Consider the following 23,195-nt stretch of genomic DNA (forward strand, 5'->3'; position numbering starts at 1 on the left):
TTCCTATTCCTTATATTAATGAAATCTCCAAACCAGTTGCAAGGCTCTTCAACAGGTATGAAATTATTGTCCACTTTCTTTTCTGTCTGTAAACTCTCCTCCATGATAGCATTCCACCAAGGATAAATAGTCTCCTCTCTCTCTCTTTTCAAGATCCTTTGTGATTGTTTTCTCTCTCATTTTGGTGAAACATGGTATTCCATTCAGAAAACACTACAGGAACATCATCCTATGACCTCTGGAAGTGGGACTTCATAAATGTGGTATGACAAAGCAAAAACATTGATACCCACCAAAGAATATTCTAGTCTAGGACTCACGTTTAATATAGATTTTTTTTCATATTTGAGCCACATTCAGAGAGAGAATGCCAAAATGCTTTTGCACTATCCCAACTTGAACTGTAATATGTGTTTCTCACCAAAAAGGCAATGAAGATGGTTTAAAGTTCAGTTATACATTTTTATCAATATATTTCTGATACTGCTTCATAAAAAGTTAATCTTGAGGATTCTATGAAAGTATGTCAAAAATTATGTACAGCAATACCTCGATTATCACGGTTGTTGTTGCCACAAAAAATACCGCAATAATCGAATCCGCGATAATCGAGATAAATAATGCGTGTAAAATGGGTGATCATTGCCAAAATTTTTTGCAAAGCTATTAATTCAATTATGAAGTAAAAAAGAAATGTGTTAAGTAAAAAATGAAGGTTCATTTAGAAAAACAAGATTATTCTTTAATATTTATTTATATATAAGGAGTACATACAGTACATACAATTATTCTTTCTTGGATAAAAATTGTAGAGTTGTCTGGTGGAATTTTTTCTTTCTTTTTTTCTTCGTATAAAACTCAGAAGTAACAGATGGAATTTTCAATTTCCTAACGAACTTTCATTGATCGCTTGAGATTAGGATCGCTGTTCAAGATTTTTTTCTTTAAAATTTTCAGCAATTCTAAACATTTCATCAATTTCTTTGAGGGTAAATTCCTTCGGTGCCATGTCAATTTGTTTGTCATTATCATCGATTTGAGCATCATAAGCACGTTCTCTCTCGAGGTTAATTAGGTCTTCATCATCCAGCTCCTTATCACGTGACTGAAGCAGGTCCTGAACATCACCTTTTTTCCATTTCTTTTAGTCCTAGATCGAAGCCAAGCTTAGTTATGTCATTGATAACACAGGTTACTTCATTTTCAAATCCTTTAAAATCATTTGCACAATGAGGAATAATCTTTTTCCATGCTGCTCTCAGGTTGCTAGATGTTACTTCATTCCATGCTTCCTTGACATTCTCAATGCAATTTTTGATATTGAATGCCTTCCAGAATTCTGTCAAAGTCATAGCTTCATCTCCTGTAGTCTTTTCTATTGCTTGTGAAAAAGTTTTTTGTAGGTAATATGCCTTAAAGGATGCGATTACACCTTGATCCATTGGCTGATGGAAGTGGTACTAGGTGGTAAATAAATAGCTTTTACATTTTTGCGCAAATCATTCAGTGCTGTTGGATGACTAGGTGTATTATCTAATATGAATAAGATTTTAAAATCAAGATTTAATGACTTGCAGTACCTTTCAGCTTCAGGACAAAAATAGTTTTTAAACCAATCCTCAAAAATAGTAAGTTTCAAACAAATTCAAGGCTTTTGTTTTTATAGTCATTTGACTAAGAGGAATTCTCTTTTGGTTACAATCTTCTATCCTCCCTGACAATAGCGTTTTCGTTTCAATCATAAGATGGCTTCTGTTTCTCATAGTTTGGGACCTAGACTAGGTCGATGCACTTTGTCCTAATTGCTTATAGTTTGCAGCATGGTCTAAAATACGGCGAACAGTTGATTCATTTAGACTGTACTCTCTTGCAATTTTGGCTTGGGTTATGCCTGCTTCATGCTTATTTATCATATGCAACTTATCTTCTAAGCTGATCACTCTACGTTTCTTCTTGATAGCTGTAGACTTGATATCATCGTTGTTTCTTTTAGCATTCATTGTAGGGGTAAATAAGAAGAGAAATAAATATCCACATGTACTTTAGGCGAAGGCAGACAGTTACTGGTGAGCAGGCGCCATCGGATAAAAACGAAGCACTACAAGAGAGCGATACCTGGAGAGTGGCGACTCGAACTGGTTGCATATGTAGTTGACTACATCCCGTGGCCACAATAATTCGAATTTGAAGTGCAATAATTGGAATTTTGGTATCAAATTATAAACCACGATAATCGAGGTATTCCTGTACACTGTTGTATTGAACTAGCATCCATCCTTCCTCTGCTTTCTTCTGCGGCTGTTAAAAAATTGCCCAACATTCCTTTACAGTCCAACTGTAAACATACACAACCTGTTTCTCTGTTTCTTTTTTTTTATTCCATCTGCCTCTTTTCTCTGGAGTAGCCTTCCCCACAGAGTGCTCTCCAATTATATCCTTCAGCTTTTCAAGGAAAACTATCAATAGGTTATTTTTTTCTCCGATCCTTGTTTACACATGACACTAAAATGCTATAGGCTATTTTACCTTTGCTGTTAAAATATATAAAAGTGTTTTGGTAAAAAAAAAAAAAATGCAGGGCTGAAGGCTAAAAGTAGTTTTAATAACATAAAAGTTTCAAACAATAGGAACTGTTTAAGTAGCTTTATCATCACAGCCATTAAGTAATTAATGGGTTATGTTATTAATCATCATCATCATCATCATCAATTTCCTGCCATGTACCCTCAAGGGATGTACAGGATATGATAGTACTACATGAAAAAAGTACATCATTACTAACTTCCCATCGACAATTTTCCTCCAAATCAGTCTGTTACTTGTCAAGACTCCAACATTATCAGATCTTATATTTCTATTGTCTAAGGCACTTTGTACAGTATCAATCCACCTATATCTTGGTCTTCCTCTGCGTCGTTTTCCTGCCAAACTGGCAGAGAACACTTGTTTTGCTAATCTTTTCTCTCCCATTCTATTTAAGTGACCATACCACCTGAGATTCACTCTGCTAATGCATTCCTGGATACTGATGTCAAGTTCTTTTCTAATATCCTCGTTTTTAATATGATATTGCCATTGATCCCATCTGTTCACGCCTCAAATCTTTCTCAGGACTCTCATATCTGCGGTCTCTAGTCTTTGGTCAAGTGTTTTACTTCTGACCCAGCTCTCAGATCGATAAGTTAAAACTGGTTTGAACGCTGTCTTGTATACAGCTAATTTAGTGTTCCGACTAATTTCTCTCTTATTCCATATGAATTTATTCAATTGACTTCCCACCATACCAGCTTTGTTGATTCTGTTGTCTATTTCTATATTCAACTTACCATCTTCACTAAAAATCATGCCTAAATAGCTGAAATGTTTTACTTGTTCCACAGGTTCTCCATTCACAACACAGTTGACATTTTCAATGATTCTGCCTATTTTCATTGTCTTTGTCTTTTTATTGCTGACCTTCATATCATATCAGTTACAACAGTTATTCAATTTAGTCAGAGAATCTTGCAGACTTGTAGCAGATTTTTTTAGAAGTATAACATCATCTGCATAAAGCAAAGAGCTGACATTAACATCTCCAATTTTGATATCATGTTTAATACCACTTTCCTTCATAATGTGATCCATATAGATAATGAATATCAGAGGGGATAATGTACATCCTTGTCTGACACCAGATTTAACATTAAACCATCTTCCTGTACTTCCTTCAATTCTAACTGCTGACCTACAACTCAAATAAGGACTAAGTATTGCTTGATATAATGCCCCATTGACACCATATAACTTTAGCATACTGAATAGCTTCTCTTTTGGCACCTTGTCATATGCCTTTCCCAAAACGACAAAACTTAAATACAGATCTTTGTTATATTCCCTTGTTTTCTCGACTATTTGTCGTAAAGTGAGGATCTGATCCTGACAGGCTCTATTTGGCCTGAATCCAGCTTGTTCTTCACCAAGCTTTTCTTCCACAATTCTTCTCAAGTATACTTGCATACATCTTGCCAGGAACACTTAGTAAGGAAATACCTCTGTAATTCTTACATTCAGTTTTATTTCCCTTTTTATATATGGGTACTATGAGAGCTCTACTCCAATCATCGGGAATCGTTCCTCTGTCCAGGCTTTCTGAACTATGCAGTGCAGCCACTGTAAGACTTTTATACCACCATACTTCAGCATTTCTGGTCGAATATCATCCACTCCTGCTGCCTTTCCACATTTTAAGCCTTTGATGACTTTTTCTACTTCAAGTATGGATATGTATTCCTGACTGCATATCTGTTCAGTGTTTTTTACCACTATGCTGTCATCACTGCTTCTTTCATTTAGCAGTTTTTCAAAGTAATTACTCCATACTTCAAGGTTATCCTTTTCTTCCGTTTTCATGTCACCTTTATCATCTCTAACTCCTTTTACAGCACTCTTTCCTCCATTCCTAAGCTTCTTCAACAACCTCCAGAATATTTTGCCACCTTCTTGATATTTATTTTCTGTGTTCTTGCCAAAGTCCTCCCATGACTTTTGTTTAGCATTCTTGCATTTGTCTCTGTATTTTCTAAGAGCACAAGCTGACTTCTTTGACAGGAACTTTTGATATGCTTTCTTCTTTTCCTTCACTGCCTCTTTAACTTCCTGTGTCCACCATGGAGTTCTAATTTTTTTATCCTTACAGACAACCTCACCACATGCCTCTCTGGCAGAATCAATCAATGTTTTCTTCAGAGTTTGCCACTGTATCTCCAAGGTTTGATTCCTGTTCTCAAACTCTTTCATTTTTTTTCAATAATCTTTGTGTATTTTAGTCTACAGTTCACATCTGAGAGCTGCTCAATTTTTATTCGCTTTAAAACTTTCTTACATGTTATTCTTTTCAATATGAAATTCAATTTTATCCTGCTCAAAACTAAATAGTGATCACTTCCAATTTCAAATCCTCTGTACACTCTGGTTCCCTGCAGCAGGGAGAAAACATCACTATCAACAATAACAGTCAATGAGACTTTTCTTATTCCTTGCCTCTTCTCTCCATGTGAATTTGTGCACATTTTTATGTTGGAACATGGTGTTAGTAATAACCAGTCCATATCCTGAGCAGAAATCCAACAGATATTTGCCATTATTATTAGCTTTGCACTTTTCTCCAAATTTTCCCCAAAATATTTTTGTATCTGTGACAATCATTTCCTACTCTGCTATTTAGATCTCCAACGAGGACCAACTTTACCTTTTTCATTGTGTCAGTTGCTTTTTCTAAAGCATCAAAAAATTCCTCCACTTCTACCTTAGTAGAACCTTCTGTGGGACCGGACCATAGGCACAAATAAGTCTCATTGTCCAGTTCCCCATTCTCATATTTGCCCACAAAATACTCTACTTGAGACTGACTGCCATTCAAGAAGATTAGCCTTGTATTTTGTATTGAATACGATGGCTACTCCTTCTTTTCCTTGATTGTCATTGCCTGAATATAACATTTTGTACTTATTGCTCAGAAAGATCCCACCAGTTTTTGTCTTTTTTGTTTCAGTCACCCCTATTATGTCGATCTGGTACTTATCTAATTCCTCAGCTAGCTCCATTTCTTTGTCATTCAGGGCTTCTTATGTTGATAGTACCGATCTTTAACTCTGGTGATGTTGAGTTGGGGTGTGCTTTCAGATTTGTTTCAGTAGCTGACTTTTCGCTGTTTGTCCCTGGTTTCCTGGCAAAAACAACGGGCGACGCCCCAGCCGGCATGAAATTTTATCATGTCGTACCATCATTTTTTATTTTGGTTTAACCAATAAGAATACAATTTGGTCGGCTAAATCCCAAATTGCCAGCCCATCCTTGTTCGTTCAGTATCAAAGTAAATACCCAACAGGGTGCACCACGAGAAGGTGAGGATTGAACATTAGGTCAGAAGCCCTGGTCGGGTCTCTGCATTCCGTTAAAGGCTATGTGGAGGTCTCCTCTCAGTTATACAGCTTTGACCCTTAAGCACCCCATGTTATTAATCTCATACAGGAAAAATTGTAACCCTACAGTACATTTGTATCATGGGTGGAATAAGGATTAAGTATTCTGCAAATGCTACTCTTAGAGTAGAGAGTGAACATGGAACTTTTTTCATCAGTTCATAACAGTGCTTTATGCTATAAACAACATAAAGATCAAACTAATTTATTGAGCTTGCTTTTTTGGTGGATTTCTGACCAGCATTTTCAGAACACAAATTTTATCTGGTAAAACACAGAACACTTTATTTTAGAGAGAAACAGTTCAAATTGTAACGGGGGGGGGGGGGGTAAGAAATGTTCTATCTAGAGCTACATAGAACAAAGTTAATTCAGAGATGTGAGACTAAAATTGATCTTAGAATGAATATTCCCAGATGCACCATTTAGACTTGTATGTTGGGGCAGTAACTGAGGCCATCATCACGGATGAAGATGATGCATTAAAAAGTAATTTTAATGAGATCATAGAATATCAAGCAAGCTTTTAAATACACCACTTGGAAAGAATTCAACAGACCCCCCCCCCCCCCCCACCATCACCACTTGAGGAGGTGCATCATGTGCCATGTAATGAGTCACATGTTTTTAGCCGGTATAAATTAGAGGAATATGATGCTCCCAAGTCAGTGCAGCTGTGTCCAGGTGAAATGGTTGCGAGAAGAATGTGATAAGATGCCATGTTGCAGGCCTATCATTTGGGCAAATTGTTGACAAATTGGGACATTCCAGGTCAACAATTATACCATACCATAATGAATTGGAAGTATTGCCTGCAGTGGACAACCCACCACACTTGCTGACGTGAATGTAGGTAGCTACAAAGGATAATATATAAAAACTGCCATTCACAATACACCCTCTACCAAGCAATGGAATGTGTGTGTTTGGATGTGGTAATGCCTGTCCTCTTACCGGAGTGCATAACCTCAGCTATGAAATTCGGAGTAGCAGTGTGATGGTATTGGCCTGTTTTCCCTGATATGACCTCAGACTTCTGTTTCTGGTGCTGTGAACATTTAACTTCTGGAGATATCTGAACATTCTGGATAATGCAATGCTTCCTCTTGTCTTGTACTGTGTTAAAGGATGCTGCTGTAACTGTGTGGGTTGTGGACATGAACATTGCCACAATTGAATGGCCTCCACAGAGCCCTGATCTCAACCCTATTGAACATCTGTGGGATGAACTGGAGCTTCGGGTGAGAACAAGGGACGTCTGCCCCACAATAGTCCAGGACCCTCATTACATGTCTACAGGAAGAATGGTCCAAAATTCCCATTGATCACTATTGTATGCTTGTGGAAAGTATGTCCTGTAGAATTTCTGCAGTTATTGCAGTGAAAGTGGGAGCCATGGCTGCTTTTTCCTCACACTGTTGATGTCTGTCAACTTCTTTCCAAACAGTGTATTTTTGACTATGCCTTCTGGGACAGTCTAAGTCACTGGCTTTTTGTTGATTTAGATGCAGAGTTACAGATCTTTGTCCCATACTTGTTGAGGTTAAGGAAATGTTTAATGGCTTATACTAAAAATACTCTCAGACCCATAACAGCTTCTGTGCAGTAAAATTTACTTCCATTTAATCCAGCATGGAGGATCAAATGGAAGAAGACTAGTACGACATGCTTTTGTCATCCAGGAGCATTCTATGCCAGTCACAACTTCCTATACATATGTTTGTAAATGTTTTTAAGTTCTTCAAGGCAGAGATGTTAATGTATCTATCAGCTTGTCCTAACAAGCTAAGTTTCAGGCACAAGGAACAAGAAAGAATAGAAATATTCTTTGCCAGATTGACCTACAAGTCTCTTTTTATCCACTTCTTTAACTAAATACCTTCATTATCTCTCCAAAGACCAATATTCTGGAATTTACAGAATCCCCTGCTCTTGCGACTTGTTATTATGCATAGAGTGGTCATTCTGCACAAATTTGTCCTTGAAGACCATCAAGAATATATTTCATTTAAGGAGTCTAATAAATCTGTGCAGAATGACCACTCTATTATAGAAAGACTGTACAAAGAAAGCTGTGAAGCACACATTAACAATCCTAAACTTAATAAAAACAATTGCCTTAAACTTTCTTAAGTTTGGGAAGTCATCCTAATACTCACCATTCGTGTGCTTAAATTTAAAATTTTTTTATTTTAATTCCTGGTATTTATTGATGCAGATGGAGTTATTCTGCAGTTGATAGTGCATATACTATTACACACTTTCAGTTTAATTGCTGTTCTCTCCCTCTCTCTCTCTTTGTGGTTATCTTCCTGTATTGAAAATGACTATGAAACATAGCCGAAAATTCTATAAATAAACAATTTTACATGACTTCCATCATTAATTAGTATTATGTCTTCCACTTATATCTCGATTTTTATGTCAATAAATACAAATACATTAATAATAATTATAAAGCTTTTTCCTCCCTTATTCTGTATTTAGGAAGTAATTTCTACATGGAAAAAGTGGGACAAAAGGCAGCCTGGACCACCAAGATGGATTTCAGATCCAAGGATAACTGGAGAAGGTAAACACAAAAGGTTATCAGGTTCTGTTTGTGGGCAAGATCCAAGGTAAGTTTTATAATTTTTTCATTGGCTGTTTTTTTCTGTTACTTCGATTGTATTTGTAAGAAATTAACTACAGTAATCTCAATTTCCAACATTTGATTGGGAAATCAATTTGCTGGTCAGTAAAGTAGCATGGTTACAACCTGTGCTAATGGATAATCAAGTGTATGGTTATATGATGCTAAAAATCAGATGACATGTCGACCCTTCAAGAATGGTTACCTGTGGGTTTTCTTGTTTGAAGCTCAGATAATGGATATGTGTATTAGTTTACTGTGTAGACAGTGAGAAATAGGGATTTTTTAGCACATTAGATCACATGAATTTAAAAAAAATACTTAATCCATTATGAAGGATACTAAAAAATCCATTATCTCATAAAAATGAAGGAGTTTGAAAACACTAAACAAACCTTTGAGATTCAATGGCAGACTGAAGAAGACATTGATTTAGCCAGGGAGGAGGGCATGTGGTGAAGTTGTCTGTGAGGATAGAAAAATTTAATGATGGCCACAAGAAGTGAAAGAAGCAGTTGGAGGTGGGGGGGGGGGGTGCACATATCAACAAATTCATAGAAAGTAGATGCTCTAAGAGAATACAGAGAAAATTGTAAGAAAGCAAAGCAGTGTAATATTTTCCGTGTCTTCTATTATTCTATCTATCTTACTTCCTTACTTAGTATCACTTCTTGCCCCCCCCCCCCTTTTTTTTTTTTTTTTTTTCTTCTTCTGCTGCCATCTATCTGGTGTGGAACTCCCTCAGCAATTACATCGTACACAAATCAATTAAGAAATTTATTTTAATTCTGACTCTGCCACTTAATTGATCTAATTTATGTTAACAGTCAGGGCGAGAAGAAGACAAAATGTAATCTTATACTTCTACACAAATATCCAAAAATGCAAGTCGTGGTTCGCTGTTATAATTTTCTCCCTCAGGTTTGTGAATTATTTTCGGGATAGTGCATTGGCTTAGGAATTGGAATCAGGCAATTGTAAAAACAAAACATTTATTTTGACTTCTAAGGCATGATAATACAAAGCATAGAAAGAATGATTAAATACTAACTTAAACAAAATGTACCATATATCACACTTTAATTCACTATCTGAACATCATAGATTATAACACTTTTACTAGCAAAATTACTCAGTCTCACTTATCACAGAATATCCTCTATGGGACAAATATAACTCATAAGCACACACAATTGTTATAGGAATTAACACAGTTAATTCTCTTCCATTACATTTACTTCTTAATTAAGGCTAATTCAGATATTGTATCAAGCATCCCGAGAATCAGACAATATTAATAAAACAAGTTCTTCCTAAAACAAAACATTTAGTTCACATATAGCCACCAGTTAACAATTAGCCTCTTTCTTTCTATTTACGATTTCTAGACACAATCGTATCACATACTGCAAAGCAAAACGAGGGCTTACTTGTTAACAATTTCCCAAGAGGAAAGTTCGATTCCTTAATGATACACATGGACACTTCTATCAGGGCAGAATCCTCGATAGTCTTCCTTCGAATTATGCTTCGAAAAAGAAGTTGGCTCAAAGAAACCTTAGAGCTAATCCAAGCTAAATTTCCTCCCGATATCTCAGCCCTAATTCAGTTTACAATGAACTCGGGCTATTTCGTTTGGCAGGAAAAATTCTATAAACAGATAGAGGGGACAGCCATGGATTCACCACTTTCCCCACCCTTGGCCAACTTCTTTATGGAGACTTTTGAAGAGAAAGCCTTAAACTCAGCCCCACAAAAACCTACCATATGGCTTCGCTATTTGGCCACATGGCCCGGATTCACTCCTCTCCTTCCTAACACATTTAAACAACCAACACCCTAGAATCAAGTTCACTCTGGAAAAAGAGGAAAACAATAACCTCCCCTTCCTAGACACACTAGTCACCTGCCAACCTGATGGAACTTTGGTTTTCTCAGTTTATAGAAAACCCACCCATACAGGCAGATACATTCACCAACAATCCCATCACCCCCCCCCCCCCCCCACAATAATATGGAGTTATTAAGACACTATTCAACAGGGCAAAAATAATCTGTTCAAATGATCAAGCCCTAACCACTGAACTAAATCACATCCGTGACACTTTCTCAGCCAATGGCTACCCCCCCCCCCCCCCCCTTCACAAAAAAGATCTTTAAATCCATCACCATTCCCTACATCCGAAGCACCTCGGAAAAAATCAACAAAATCTTTAAAAACATGACTTGACCACTTATTACAGACCACATAGAAAATTGGCATTCCTTATCCACTCCACTAAAGACCAACTACTTCCCCTAGACCTACCTGGTGTATACCAGGTCCCTTGCAGCTGTAAATTGTCCTACTTTGTCCAAACAGGCAGGACAGCAAATATCAAAATCTCAGAACACAAGGATTACATCCGATTTCACCAGTACAGCCACTATGGGCTTGCGGACCATGCTCTGGATACTCGCCACAGAATAAGATGGAAGAAAGCCACAGTAATACGCCGCAGCAAGTTCAAATATGAAAGACTATTCATGGAATCAGCCTCAGCCCTTAGGAACATGCCAAACCTCAACAAATTTGGATGCATGAGACTGCCCCAAATTTGGGAAACATTTATCAGAAGAACTTCAGCCCAAAGGCCAAGAACTACCAATATAGCCCGCCAGGGGGCACCATCAGGACTTTAGGAAAACGTTAACTTCCTAGCTTCGGTTCTCATTTGCTGTTACGTGGTACTTGTGTGCACTTGTCTTTGTATTAAGTTCCCAAGAAGATGGCAATGTGACGTTTGCCGAAATATCGGAAAGTATATATTAAAGTTTATTTAATTTATATTTCTAGTGTACGCTGGCAATTCCTTAATTATTAGTTACCATGTAGGTGGATAGATGCAGTTAAAAGTGCCTTAGAAGATTGAAATATAAAAGCTGACTGTGTTGGACTTCTGGCAGATCATAGATTAATTTGGAGGATAATTGTTGAATAGGAAGTTAATAATAATGTAAACTTTTCATGTACTACCATCTTAGTATCCTGTACACCCTTTGAAAGTATGTATTCAGAAGTTTGATAATGATTCTCTTGTAATATAGGGTATATTTTTAGTGGAGTCATTTAAGGGACAAAGCTAGGTAATTGGAAGGAGACCTCCATATGTAGCCCTTTAACAAATTTGGGGAATTAAACAAATTGTACCAAGTACTGATTGGAACTTCTGATCCAATGTTGAATTCTTTAGGAGGTATCTAATTGAATTCCAAATGAATGAGGATGGTACCAAACAAAATGATTGTTCAGCATGATGAAATTTTGTGCCCTGCTGATTTCATCAGGAACCAGGATTAACATAAAAAAGTCAGAAAGTAATTAGAGAAGATAGCTGGCATAAATGGGGAAAGAGAATCCTTTTTGAAAATCTGAATAAGAAATGAATATCAAACATGCAGAAATGTGTCAGGGAAAATTTGGGAAAATAGCAAAGCAAATATATAATATAGGTACCTGCAAGATTTCTGTGTAGGACATGGACTAGTCATTATTAACACCATGCTCCAACATAAAGAAGTGGACAAATTTACTTGGAGAGAAGACACTGGAAATAAGGAAAGTCTCGTTTATCATTTACTATGTTGTTGATATCTTCATGCTGAGGACACAAGTGTAGAGGGGATTTGAGATAGAAAGTGATCACCATTTATTTTTGAGTAAGATCAAATTGAATAGCCTGTTGAAAATGAAAGCATCTAAGAGAGTTTTAAAAAGTATCAAAGTCATGCAGTTTTCAGAGACTCAGGTGTAAAGATATTATTCAAGAAAAAAAAATGAAGTTTGAAAATGCAAAACTAACCTTGGAGATTCAGTGATTGACTTTTAAGAAAGCATTCATTCAGCTAGAGAAGAATATGGTGCAGTTGTTTGCAAAGATAAAAAAAAATCAGAACTCCATGGTGGACTCATGAAGTTGAATGGGCACTTATGAGAAGAGAAAAGCAAATTGAAAGTTTTGTTGAGTGAGTCATCATGCACTCTGGGGAAAAAAAAAAAAAAAAGCAGACAAAAACTGTACGAAATAGGAACAAAAATATAAGGAAGCGAAGCAATATGTAAAAGTAGATGAACTAAAGCCATGAAAGACTTTCATAAGAATATTGCAGATAAATATCACGAAGGTGGCAAAATGTCCTAAAGGCTATTGAAAAAACTTAGTAATAGAGGAAGAAATGCAGTAAAATAAATCAGAGATAACAAAGATGTTCTGTGTGACTGTGGAGTAACTACTCTGAAAGATTGATACATGAAACAAAAAAAGTGACAGAATTATTGATAGAAAATATTCAAAATCAATGCAATCAGGAATATGCAGTAGCACTTGAGATAGAAAAAGCCATCAAAAAGGAAAGGCCACCAGAATAGCTTTCTTCTCCTCTTCCATCTTCAAGACGGGTTGAGTCCCATGTGGATATGAGCCTTCCACCATTCTCTGTCTAAAGCAAGCTCTTTCATGTGCCAACAGCTTTGAAAGCCCAATGTAGTTCTAAGGACTTTATGCCATGTTAATCTTGATCTCTCCCTGGGACTTGAACCCTCCATACTGTTGCCCTCAAATAGAAAGTATATGTAAGATCTATACATTTGCATAATGTAACCAAACCAACAAATTTGATGTTGGAAGTTTTTTTCCACTTGATGCTTTTTAACTGTGTTAAGAATTGTTGAGTAAGGAATATTCAAATCTTGCAGCACTTGTACATTAGTCTGATGAGTTCTGTTGATTTTCCTGAAGCATTTCATTTCAACAGCCAACAGTTTCCTCTGTACTTCTTTTTTTTAAGGTCCAAATTTTTGCCCCGTAGAGAGCTGTTGGTAGTATTATATTTTCGTATAATTTTATATTTAGACTTGTAGGAATTTGCTGTTTTTCCAAATTTTATTAAGTTCATTCATCATTGACTATGCTATGGAAAGTCTGTTTTATTTTTGCTATGTCATTTAAATTTGAAGTCAAATATGCTCCTATGTAACTAAAATTATTAACTTGTTCTCTAGTTTCCTGATTAAGTATCATCTGTATGTCTTCCAGTTTCATTATCTTTGTTTTACCTGAATTTATAATCATATTATAATTTTTGCAGGTTTCTTGTAATTTTGTAAGCTGGTATTGGAGATTCGATTTGTTATCTATTGTAATTGCTACATCATCTAATACATAATGTGTGGTTGGTCTTTTATTGATTTTTACTCCTTTTGTTGAGAATAATGCTTCTTTTGAGTTCTTGGATCAACATATTCAAAAGGCATAGGGAATGCACATCCTTGCATAACTCCTCATTTGATTTCAAGTTTTCTTAGTTGTATTATATTCTATTTTGGTCATTACATAGCTTATTCAAATGTTCTTTAGCTTATCTTTTCTGCTACTGTAATCTGATTATTTCAGGTGTTTTCCAGTGATTATTTGGTTTTATTGTTTTTTCTAAAAATCTGTCAGCTGAGCTGGGTATTATATTTTTCAGAAAGTTCCATTCATTTTCAACGTTAATGTCTTCCCTGTTTTTGTCTTTCCTTTATACATTGACTGATCTCATTTTGATATGCTGTTTTAACAGTATCCAGGTGAAATTTTGCCAGATTTCGTTTGATTTAGAAATAGCTTATATTCAATTAGAAATACTCAAATATAGAGGTATAAAAGTTTTACAGTGGCCACACTGCATAATTCAGAGGAACAAATTCCAGATGATTGGATTAGAAGTTAAATAAGAATGTAGAAATTAGTGAAAACACTAAAGCGTTTATGTTTTATCTTTAGATTTTATCCAATTTTATCAAACAGATGTGAACTGGTTTAGAAATAAAACAGTTGATCAAAGACTGAAGCCCACAGATATGTGAATTTTGAGAAAAATTTAGGCAGAATGCATCAGTGGCAGCTTCATATTAAGATATGAAGATATTAGGTAGGAACTTGATATTGTTAGCATTTAGGAATGTGTGAGCAAGGCCATTCTCAGATAGTATGATCACTTAACAGAATGGGGGAAGAAAGGTTAGCAAAACAGGTATTTCCAGGATGGCAGGAAAAAGACCCCCATAGGAAAAACAAGATCTGGATTGCAGAAATGTCTTTAAAAAACTGAAAATCAAGACAGTATTGGAGTCATCATAGATAACTGACTAATTCAAAGGGAAATTGTTGATAGGAATTTTGCAATGATGTGAACGTTTCATGTGGTATTATCATAGTATACTATTATTCTCCTTGAGAGTATGGAATTTGAGAATAATGATCATAAGTAATTTTATCCTGATTAACTTTGTTGTTCATTGTTATTGGTAAAAGAAAAAAAATTGTTTGCCTTATTAACTTGTTCACACTCTACTGGACAAATTGTATTGTGTCATACTTGTGAGCAGTACATAACTTATTGTTTCTTGCTTTCTGTTTGCATATCACACAGACATGCAACAAACCTTTACATATACTTGTAATGTATATTTATTTCTTTATTTATATTCGCTCTCTCTTTTTCTCCCCTAAAGATATTTTCTAGAAAATGACACTATACTGTATACCAGTGCTAATTCCTCTTCACCATACTGCACATCAAAACAAAAGTAGCTTTATTGTTTTCAAACTACTGAATATCCTTTAGTCTGCTTCAGAGTAAGTGATAAGTTATCCTTCTATTATTTTTCACCAAGAAAGAACGTATTTTAATTTTGGGGATTTATTTCCAGGAAAAGACTTGTTAATCCTTTAATCTCATGTTATTTTTTGAAAGTCATCTAGTAAAAGCTGGAAATAAGAAATTTAAAACTTTCTGCATTTCAAAACCAAACAGAAGTTTATAAAATATGAATATAAATTTTATAATTATTTTATAAAAGTATAATTTTTATATAACATAAAATTTTTGAAAGGTAAATAGTTTTTAGATTAGAAGTAAGATAACATTACTTTTCAGATTTTCTATACTATTAGGACAGTTTGCATATGCTAGTTGTACATGAAAATTTCCCTACCACACTGGGCAGGCATATTTTTAGAAATAGACCAGTGCATATTTCAGCTTCATTTTTTTGGGGGGGGGGGGTGGAATATTCATGTATAACTAGTATATGTAAACTGCCTTAATAGTATAGAAAATCTGATATGATATTCAGTCAACCCACTTCCTTCACACAAAACCCAGCCTAATGTGAATATGTTGTTTTCATTGCAGAAATTTTATCGTAAAAATTTTCAGTGGGTTCATTTCTTTATAAATGTGACTGAAGAATGTTAAATGAATGTATATTACAGAAAATCATAATTCATTTAGCATAAAAAATATATGTAAGCATGATTGTCATAACATCTTCAAGGAGTCTGGGCTCATCACAAGAGGCTATTCTATGTCATTATGTGATCCATCATCTGCCCTACCCTTTCTACTACTTATTACATAGCATTTTCCTGCTACTTTTGTGAGACTGTCTAACTCGCTCTCAATAGTCTATATCAAAATTCCTCTTATCATGATGAGAATTGAATTACTCTTTTTCAGTCAAAAGGGGGCATGTCTTGTTGTTCTACCAACTGCATTATGGATGCAACAAAGACTGTAAACATGTTCGCAAAGAAAATTAATTCACTGAAATTTTTTACAGTACGGTATAAGTTTTCTGTAATGTAGCAGTAGAATGCACACCTCTATGAAAAGACCCAAATTAGTTTGATGGTCATGAAGGCAGGAATTCTTCCTCCATATAAAATATTTTTCTCTCTCCTATTAAACAGTTTTTAATGATCCCACACATGTAAGTTCACAAGACCCATTACACAACAATGCCATGTGTGGGCAAGTAATTAAAGAGGGGAAAAAAAGTAATTATTGATATGTTTCTTAAAAAGTTTAGATTGTACTCATTGTGTGTGGGGTGGGGGGATCTTTCTTGCAGGTAATAAGATGAGACTTAGTTTAAATAATATTGAAATTCATCCCACACGAGAGTAGTGAGGAAATCAGTATTTAAATCATTGGTTATGGTAGATCTTAAGGCTTCAATCATTTGAGTACTCCGATTCTAGACAACATTTGATCTGGCACGAAAGTGGTACTTCTTACCATCACGAGAATGTTCTTGAAAGGGATAGATAAAGCGGTGGTGGGGTCATGGTGTGAGGAGGCATTATGCTTAATAGATGCTCTGAGCTACAAGTACTTGAGAAAAAGGGACTATGGCTGAACAGTATTGCAACGAAGTTCTTATAATACGCTCAAAGCTGATTAAGTGTCACTCTGTGGTTCTGCAAGGCAGAGTAGCCTGTGATGGTTGGATCCCATCCATCATCAGAATATATGGATAGTTATTGTTTGTCTTTCACATTTCACCCACTCAAGTCTACTAAAGCAAATGAACTGGCTCTATCACTTAGATGGAAACACTTGTCTCTTAAGTATGCCATAAAAACAAAGTCTCTTCCAGAACATTCTTTGTGGACTGGTCTCTTTTCTCTACATTGGGATGCCCAGTAACACATGTCAGACTGCCATATGTCCCTTTGGTATGCATGTTAGAGATTTTGCAATCTTTTGTCTTGAATGTTGACAATGGTAGCCTGCAGTAAACATAACAGAATTTTCCATGTTAGGTTTATGCTCCATCATTCAACCTCTCACTTTATCAACTACAAAAATCTTGCACTCCATCATCCATCTACGTGCAGTTATTTAATGCACACATAGCATCCCATTCTGATTTCTTTCCAATCTGGAGTGATGGTTCAAGATCTGAAACTGCTGTTGACTGTGCTTCTGTGTTTCCTGATATTGTTATCTTCAGCCAGATCCCACCTGATTGTAGTAATTATGCAGCAGAGTTATATGCCATTTAGCTTACATTTCTACATGTAAAATAAACTGTTACCAGAAGTGTGTAATTTATGCAGACTCATTGAGTTCTTTAATGGCTATCTTATCCCTTGTTGAGGTTTTGCAACTGTTGCACAAAATGAAAGCAGTTAATTTTGATCTGCAGTTGTGCTGGATTCTCAGCCACATTGAAATTCAGGGAAATGACACTGCAGCTACTAGATCAGCTCTCACCTTTTCAACATGCTGTTTGACAGTACTATATACAGTCTACAGACAGTTCAAAATTTATATTAACTTCTATTAGATCAAAACTAATTGCCCAGTGGCAGATATCATTGCAGGAATCACTGTCAAACAAATTACAAGAGATTAGCCTGAAATTAAGCATTGGCAGTGTAATCAATGTAAAAACAGAAGAGAAGAAGTTGTTTTTGCTAGGCTCTGTACAGGTCACAGTCATCTTATATGTTCTTGGACCCGCCTATGTATAACTGTATTTTAAGGAAATTACAACATAGAATAATACATTTACTAAAATAAGTTTAATTAATATAGTTGAACCTTGTTCAATGTCACACTTGTTTTACGTGTTCTTGTGTAGTATCAAAGCTTCTATTGAGCTACATGTGTTTGTTCTTTGTCACCTACTCTGTTTACCGTCACACATCACTCATGAGATCTGCATGAGGCAGGCATGGAACACTGCTGCCCACTCTCTTGTTCTCCAAGCTTTTTGTTGATTGGTTCTGTATAGTGACCTCTGACTTCATTTTTATATTTTTTGAATGGCTTGAATTAGTATTGCATGACTTGTTGACTACACCATTGTATGTAATGCAGTACTGTACCTTAAGTTAATTTAATTTTACATTATTATTAAGAAAGTCTCATAAAATTAAACCCATGGCTCCTAAGAGATCTCAGGCTTTTGGAGCTGGTTCTGCAGGTAAAGCATCAAGAAAGGCCATCAGTTTAGTCACAAAACAAGCAATAATAAAAGATCATAATCAAGGCTTAGTGTTAAGTTAATTTGCAAAAGATATAGCTTGGCTAGGACCACTGCAAATACAATAATTAAAAACAAAGAGTTGCTGGAAAAAATGGCAGATTCCTCAACTAGTCTTTTTAAAGGGAGAGAAACAATTGCTGAAATAAGTTTTAAAAGAGATATACCGTGAGTAGACATATCGATACAAAATTAGTAACGGGAAAAAACTCGCGTACAAAGATTATTTAATAGTATAATTTTCGCCTGTGTGTCACAGGCATCTTCAGTACATTAAGCTCAAATTAAACAATAACTGACAATTCCAAAAAGCACCACCTAAGTAGCTGGTGTAAGATAACTAAAAAGGTCAATAAATTTCCTAAAAATAAAATAAAATAAAATAAAAAATTAATACAATAAAAGTTAGGAAAGATTAGCTGATTTGTAAAGTACTATCTCCCATAAAGGGGATAGACGTAAGCCATCGGATCTGTTTAAGTTAGAAGAATGAAGTAGAGTTTCACATGTTTCTTTATAAAGGCGTTCCATGAGAAACTGACTTTTGTGAAGAACTCTTGTCTTTCTCCAATGAACTCTAGTGAAGATGGCATGTTCTGCAAGTCCAGATTTTTCAGGTTTAAAGTATTCAATATAAGATTGGTGTTCTTCTAGCCAAATAGAGGCAGATCTTCCTGTTTGTCCGAAATAAGATAATCCACAAGAGCACGGAATGGAGATTTTTCTAAACGGTCGAAAGGCAACAAAAATATTCAGTGGTTTTAAAACTTTTGCTATACATTCACTGATGCCTTGTACATAAGGGATAGTAATGCGCATTATTTCTTCTGTGTTTGAAGAGGAAGACATATTAAAACTACTCAAAGTTATTTTAATGAAGCAATTCTTATAACCATTAGATAAGAAAGGAAGAAGTTATATATTGTAGTTCTTTCTGTAAAAGATCGTCTGAAGTACAAAAGGAGTGGGCCTGATGAACCAGTGTTTTAATAGTTCCTGCCTTTTGACTGGGATGGTGATGAGATTCTGCATGGATATTATGGCCTGTATGAGTCTTCTTTCTATAAACTGAGAAACGTAGGTTACCATCTGGTTGGCGATGAATTAGATCTAAAAAGGCTAACTGCTTATTTGATTCTACTTCTAGGGTAAACTTGATCCTAGGATGAAATGCGTTTAACTTAGTGAGAAATTGTTGAAGTTCATCCGAAGAGCCATTCCATACAGCAAAAATGTCATCGACATATCTGAACCAATGAGTAGGTCTGGGAGAAATGTTGTCAAAGATACGTTGTTCAAAATGTTCCATAAAGAAATTTGAGATAGCAGGAGAAAGAGGATTGCCCATTGCTGTTCCTTCAATTTGTTGAAAAATAACCAGAATTTATTACGAAAGCAAATACATTTACAATGTCTGAAGGAAATTTCTGTTGTAGTAATTCAATGCTTTCCAAAAGAGTCAAATTTGTAAATAAAGAAACAACATCTAAACTGATCATGATATCAGAAACGTCCAAATGAAGATCTGAAATTTTATTTTTGAAATCCAAAGTATTTTTTATATAAGTATCAGTTCTTCTAGTTGAAGAGGAGAGTAAATTTGATAAAAATTTTGAGATTTTGTAAGTGGGGCAACCTATACAATTTATGACTGGTCTTAACGGAATGCCTGGTTTATGAACTTTTGGAAGACCATACAATCTAGGTGGACGACTGAAGAAGGTTTTAAGTTTTTTCTTTTGATCTTCATTCCATGTAGATACATTATCTATAAGAGAATTAAGTCTCTTCAATTGACCTCCGGGTATGAACTGATGTAAGAGGCCTATAAGTTGAACAGTCGTGAAGTAAAAGAGACATTTTTCTCTCATATTCCTTCCTATTTGAATCACTACAGCCTTCCCCTTGTCAGCTTTCGTAATAATTAAATTATTGTTATTCTTCAGTGATTTCAGTACTTTAAACTCAGAGTAAGAAAGATTAGGACGAGGAGGCTTGGCATGAAAAAGAATTTGTGCACATTCAAAACGTAATCTGTTGGCTGTTTTTTGGGATAACGATTGAATACCCCCCTGTCTATGTTATGAAAAAAATCCATAAGTGGCACCTTATTCGGCGTAACAGCGAAATCATGTCCTTTTCATAAAACAAAATGTTCACAGTCTGTTAGTGGACGTCCGAAAACATTTATAACTACTTTATCTATATCAGTAGTATTATTACTGGATCTAGGTATGCTAACCAGCGATTCAAATTTGCGTTTTAGCTTGTCACGAGAATCATTAAAGACCTTTAGGTAAGAACTCGAAGATATGCACATTACAGTATTAAAAGTTTCAACCATTAAAACAGATTCCAGAGTGTTTTTTATATCCATAATTTCTCTATTTAAGAGGACAAGAGATTTTTTAGCTTCCTGTAGCTGATTATTTAAAAGAGACTTACTAGCTTTGAAGTAGATCCAATGAGCTTTTGGGGACCTAAAAACTTCTTTTATTTTACAACAAGTTGGAATAACCTGGGCAATCTTACATCGTTTAAGGAATATTAATCTGTTAATGCATTTGGCCTTCTTTACCAATACTTTACCGTATCTAGCAGATTGTTTGGAAATAGACTCTCCATGAAGTCTAGCAATAAGCTTTAAAGGAGGTATACCGTGAGTAGACATATCGATACAAAATTAATAATGGAAAAAACTCGCATACAAAGATTATTTAATAGTATAATTTTTGCCTGTGTGTCACAGACATCTTCAGTACATTAAGCTCAAATTAAACAATAACTGACAATTCCAAAAAGCGCCACCGAAGTAGCTTGTGTAAGATAACTAAAAAGGTCAATAAATTTCCTTAAAAAAAAAAAAATAATAAATAAAAAAAAATTAATACAATAAAAAGTTAGGAAAGATTAGCTGATTTGTAAAGTACTATCTCCCATAAAGGGGATAGATGTAAGCCGTCGGATCTGTTTAAGTTAGAAGAATGAAGTAGAGTTTCACATGTTTCTTTATAAGAATTGCTTCATTAAAATAACTTTGAGTAGTTTTAATATGTCTTCCTCTTCAAACACAGAAGAAATAACGTGCATTACTAACCCTTATGTACAAGGCATCAGTGAACATATAGCAAAAGTTTTAAACCACTGAATATTTTTGTTGCCTTTCGACCGTTTAGAAAAATCTCCACCTTTCTCACTTCTCCTAAGAACAGGCTTCCACATCTTAATCATCCAGGTGTCTACCAGATTCCATGCTCTTGATTATCTTATTTCAGATAAATGGGAAGATCTGCCTCTATTCGGCTAGAAGAACACCAATCTTATATTGAATACTTTAAACCTGAAAAGTCTGGACTTGCAGAACATGCCATCTTCACTAAACACAGAGTTCATTGGAGAAAGACAAGACTTCTTCACAAAAGTCAGTTTCTCATGGAACGCCTTTATAAAGAAACATGTGAAACTCTACTTCATTCTTCTAACTTAAACAGATCCGACAGCTTACGTCTATCCCCTTTATGGGAGAGAGTACTTTACAAATCAGCTAATCTTTCCTAACTTTTATTGTATTAATTTTTTATTTTATTTTATTTTATTTTTAGGAAATTTGTTGACCTTTTTAGTTATCTTACACCAGCTACTTAGGTGGCGCTTTTTGGAATTGTCAGTTATTGTTTAATTTGAGCTTAATGTACTGAAGATGCCTGTGACACACAGGCGAAAATTATACTATTAAATAATCTTTGTACGTGAGTTTTTTCCGTTATTAATTTTGTATCGAATTGCTGAAATGGAAAGACTGCTAGAAATATGGATTAGAGAAAAAAAAATGAGAGGTGATTCTGTTTCTTAGGTCTTTATTTGTGAAATGGCAAAGACTTTTTAATGAACTAGTTAGTGAATCACCTTCTGTATCAAATGCTCGATTAACTGAGTTTACTGCCTCTCGTGGCTGGTTCAAAAAAGGGTTGGGTATTAAGTATTGTGAGGCATAGGGAGGCTGCCAGTGCCAATCAAAAGGCAGCAGAAGAGTTTAAAATGGGTATGCAGAACTTGTTAAAGATAAGGCTGTCTTCCACAATAGGTCTTCAGTGCAGAAAAAAAACAGGTATGTTCTGGAAGAAGTTGCCGAGAAGGACTTATATTACGAAAGAGGAGACCAGACTACCAAGCCACAAGCCCACCAATGACTGTTTCACTCTGTTGTGTTGTGCAAATGCCTCTGGAGACTTTAAAATCAAGCCTATGCTTGTTTATCATTCAGAAAATCCAAGGATTTTCAGGCAGAAGAACATCTGAAGGTTTTTCTTGTGGTTTACTGGAAAAGAGTTGACTGTGTCTGCTGCAGGGATGAAAACGTTGCCTGAGATGTTGGGAAGGAGTTAAGATTGCAGCTTTCCATCCTAACATAATGGAGACAGGGTTAAACATCTGCTTCTTTGAAGACAACACTGTGGTCTATTTTGAAAAGCTGTTGAATGAGATGAAAAAAATAGAACATCTTACACAGTTTCTTGAAACCTCTGGCAAGAGAAGAGATTCTCCTTCAACCTCAACAGAAGGAAGCACCATCATCCAGAGATTCCTCCTGCAGAAGTACAGCATGTAGAACTTGCTGACATCTTTGGGGAAGACTCTTCTTCCCAACACTAATCCTTCTCCTCATCTCACCTCTCCATCACCAAAAACTTAGTAAGACCAAGATAAGTAAAGCTTTTTTTTATTGTTATTTGTTTATTAT

The 23,195-nt window shown here is 35.4% G+C and overlaps 1 protein-coding gene across 1 annotated transcript in view; it reads left to right on the plus strand.

Annotated features, from left to right (window-relative positions):
• Window positions 1-23,195, plus strand: part of rho-5 (rhomboid-5) — a 464,881-nt gene that overhangs the window by 322,336 nt on the left and 119,350 nt on the right. Inside the window, exon 12 of the mRNA XM_090404834.1 lies at window positions 8,451-8,581. Within this exon, the coding sequence (XP_090260960.1) occupies window positions 8,451-8,581 (131 nt within the window). The remainder of the gene's footprint in view (window positions 1-8,450; window positions 8,582-23,195) is intronic.

Source organism: Typopeltis vanoorti, chromosome 15 (assembly GCF_054136105.1).
Source record: "Typopeltis vanoorti isolate ZY-2024b chromosome 15, IOZ_Tvanoo_1.0, whole genome shotgun sequence".
Classification (NCBI taxonomy): domain Eukaryota; kingdom Metazoa; phylum Arthropoda; class Arachnida; order Uropygi; family Thelyphonidae; genus Typopeltis; species Typopeltis vanoorti.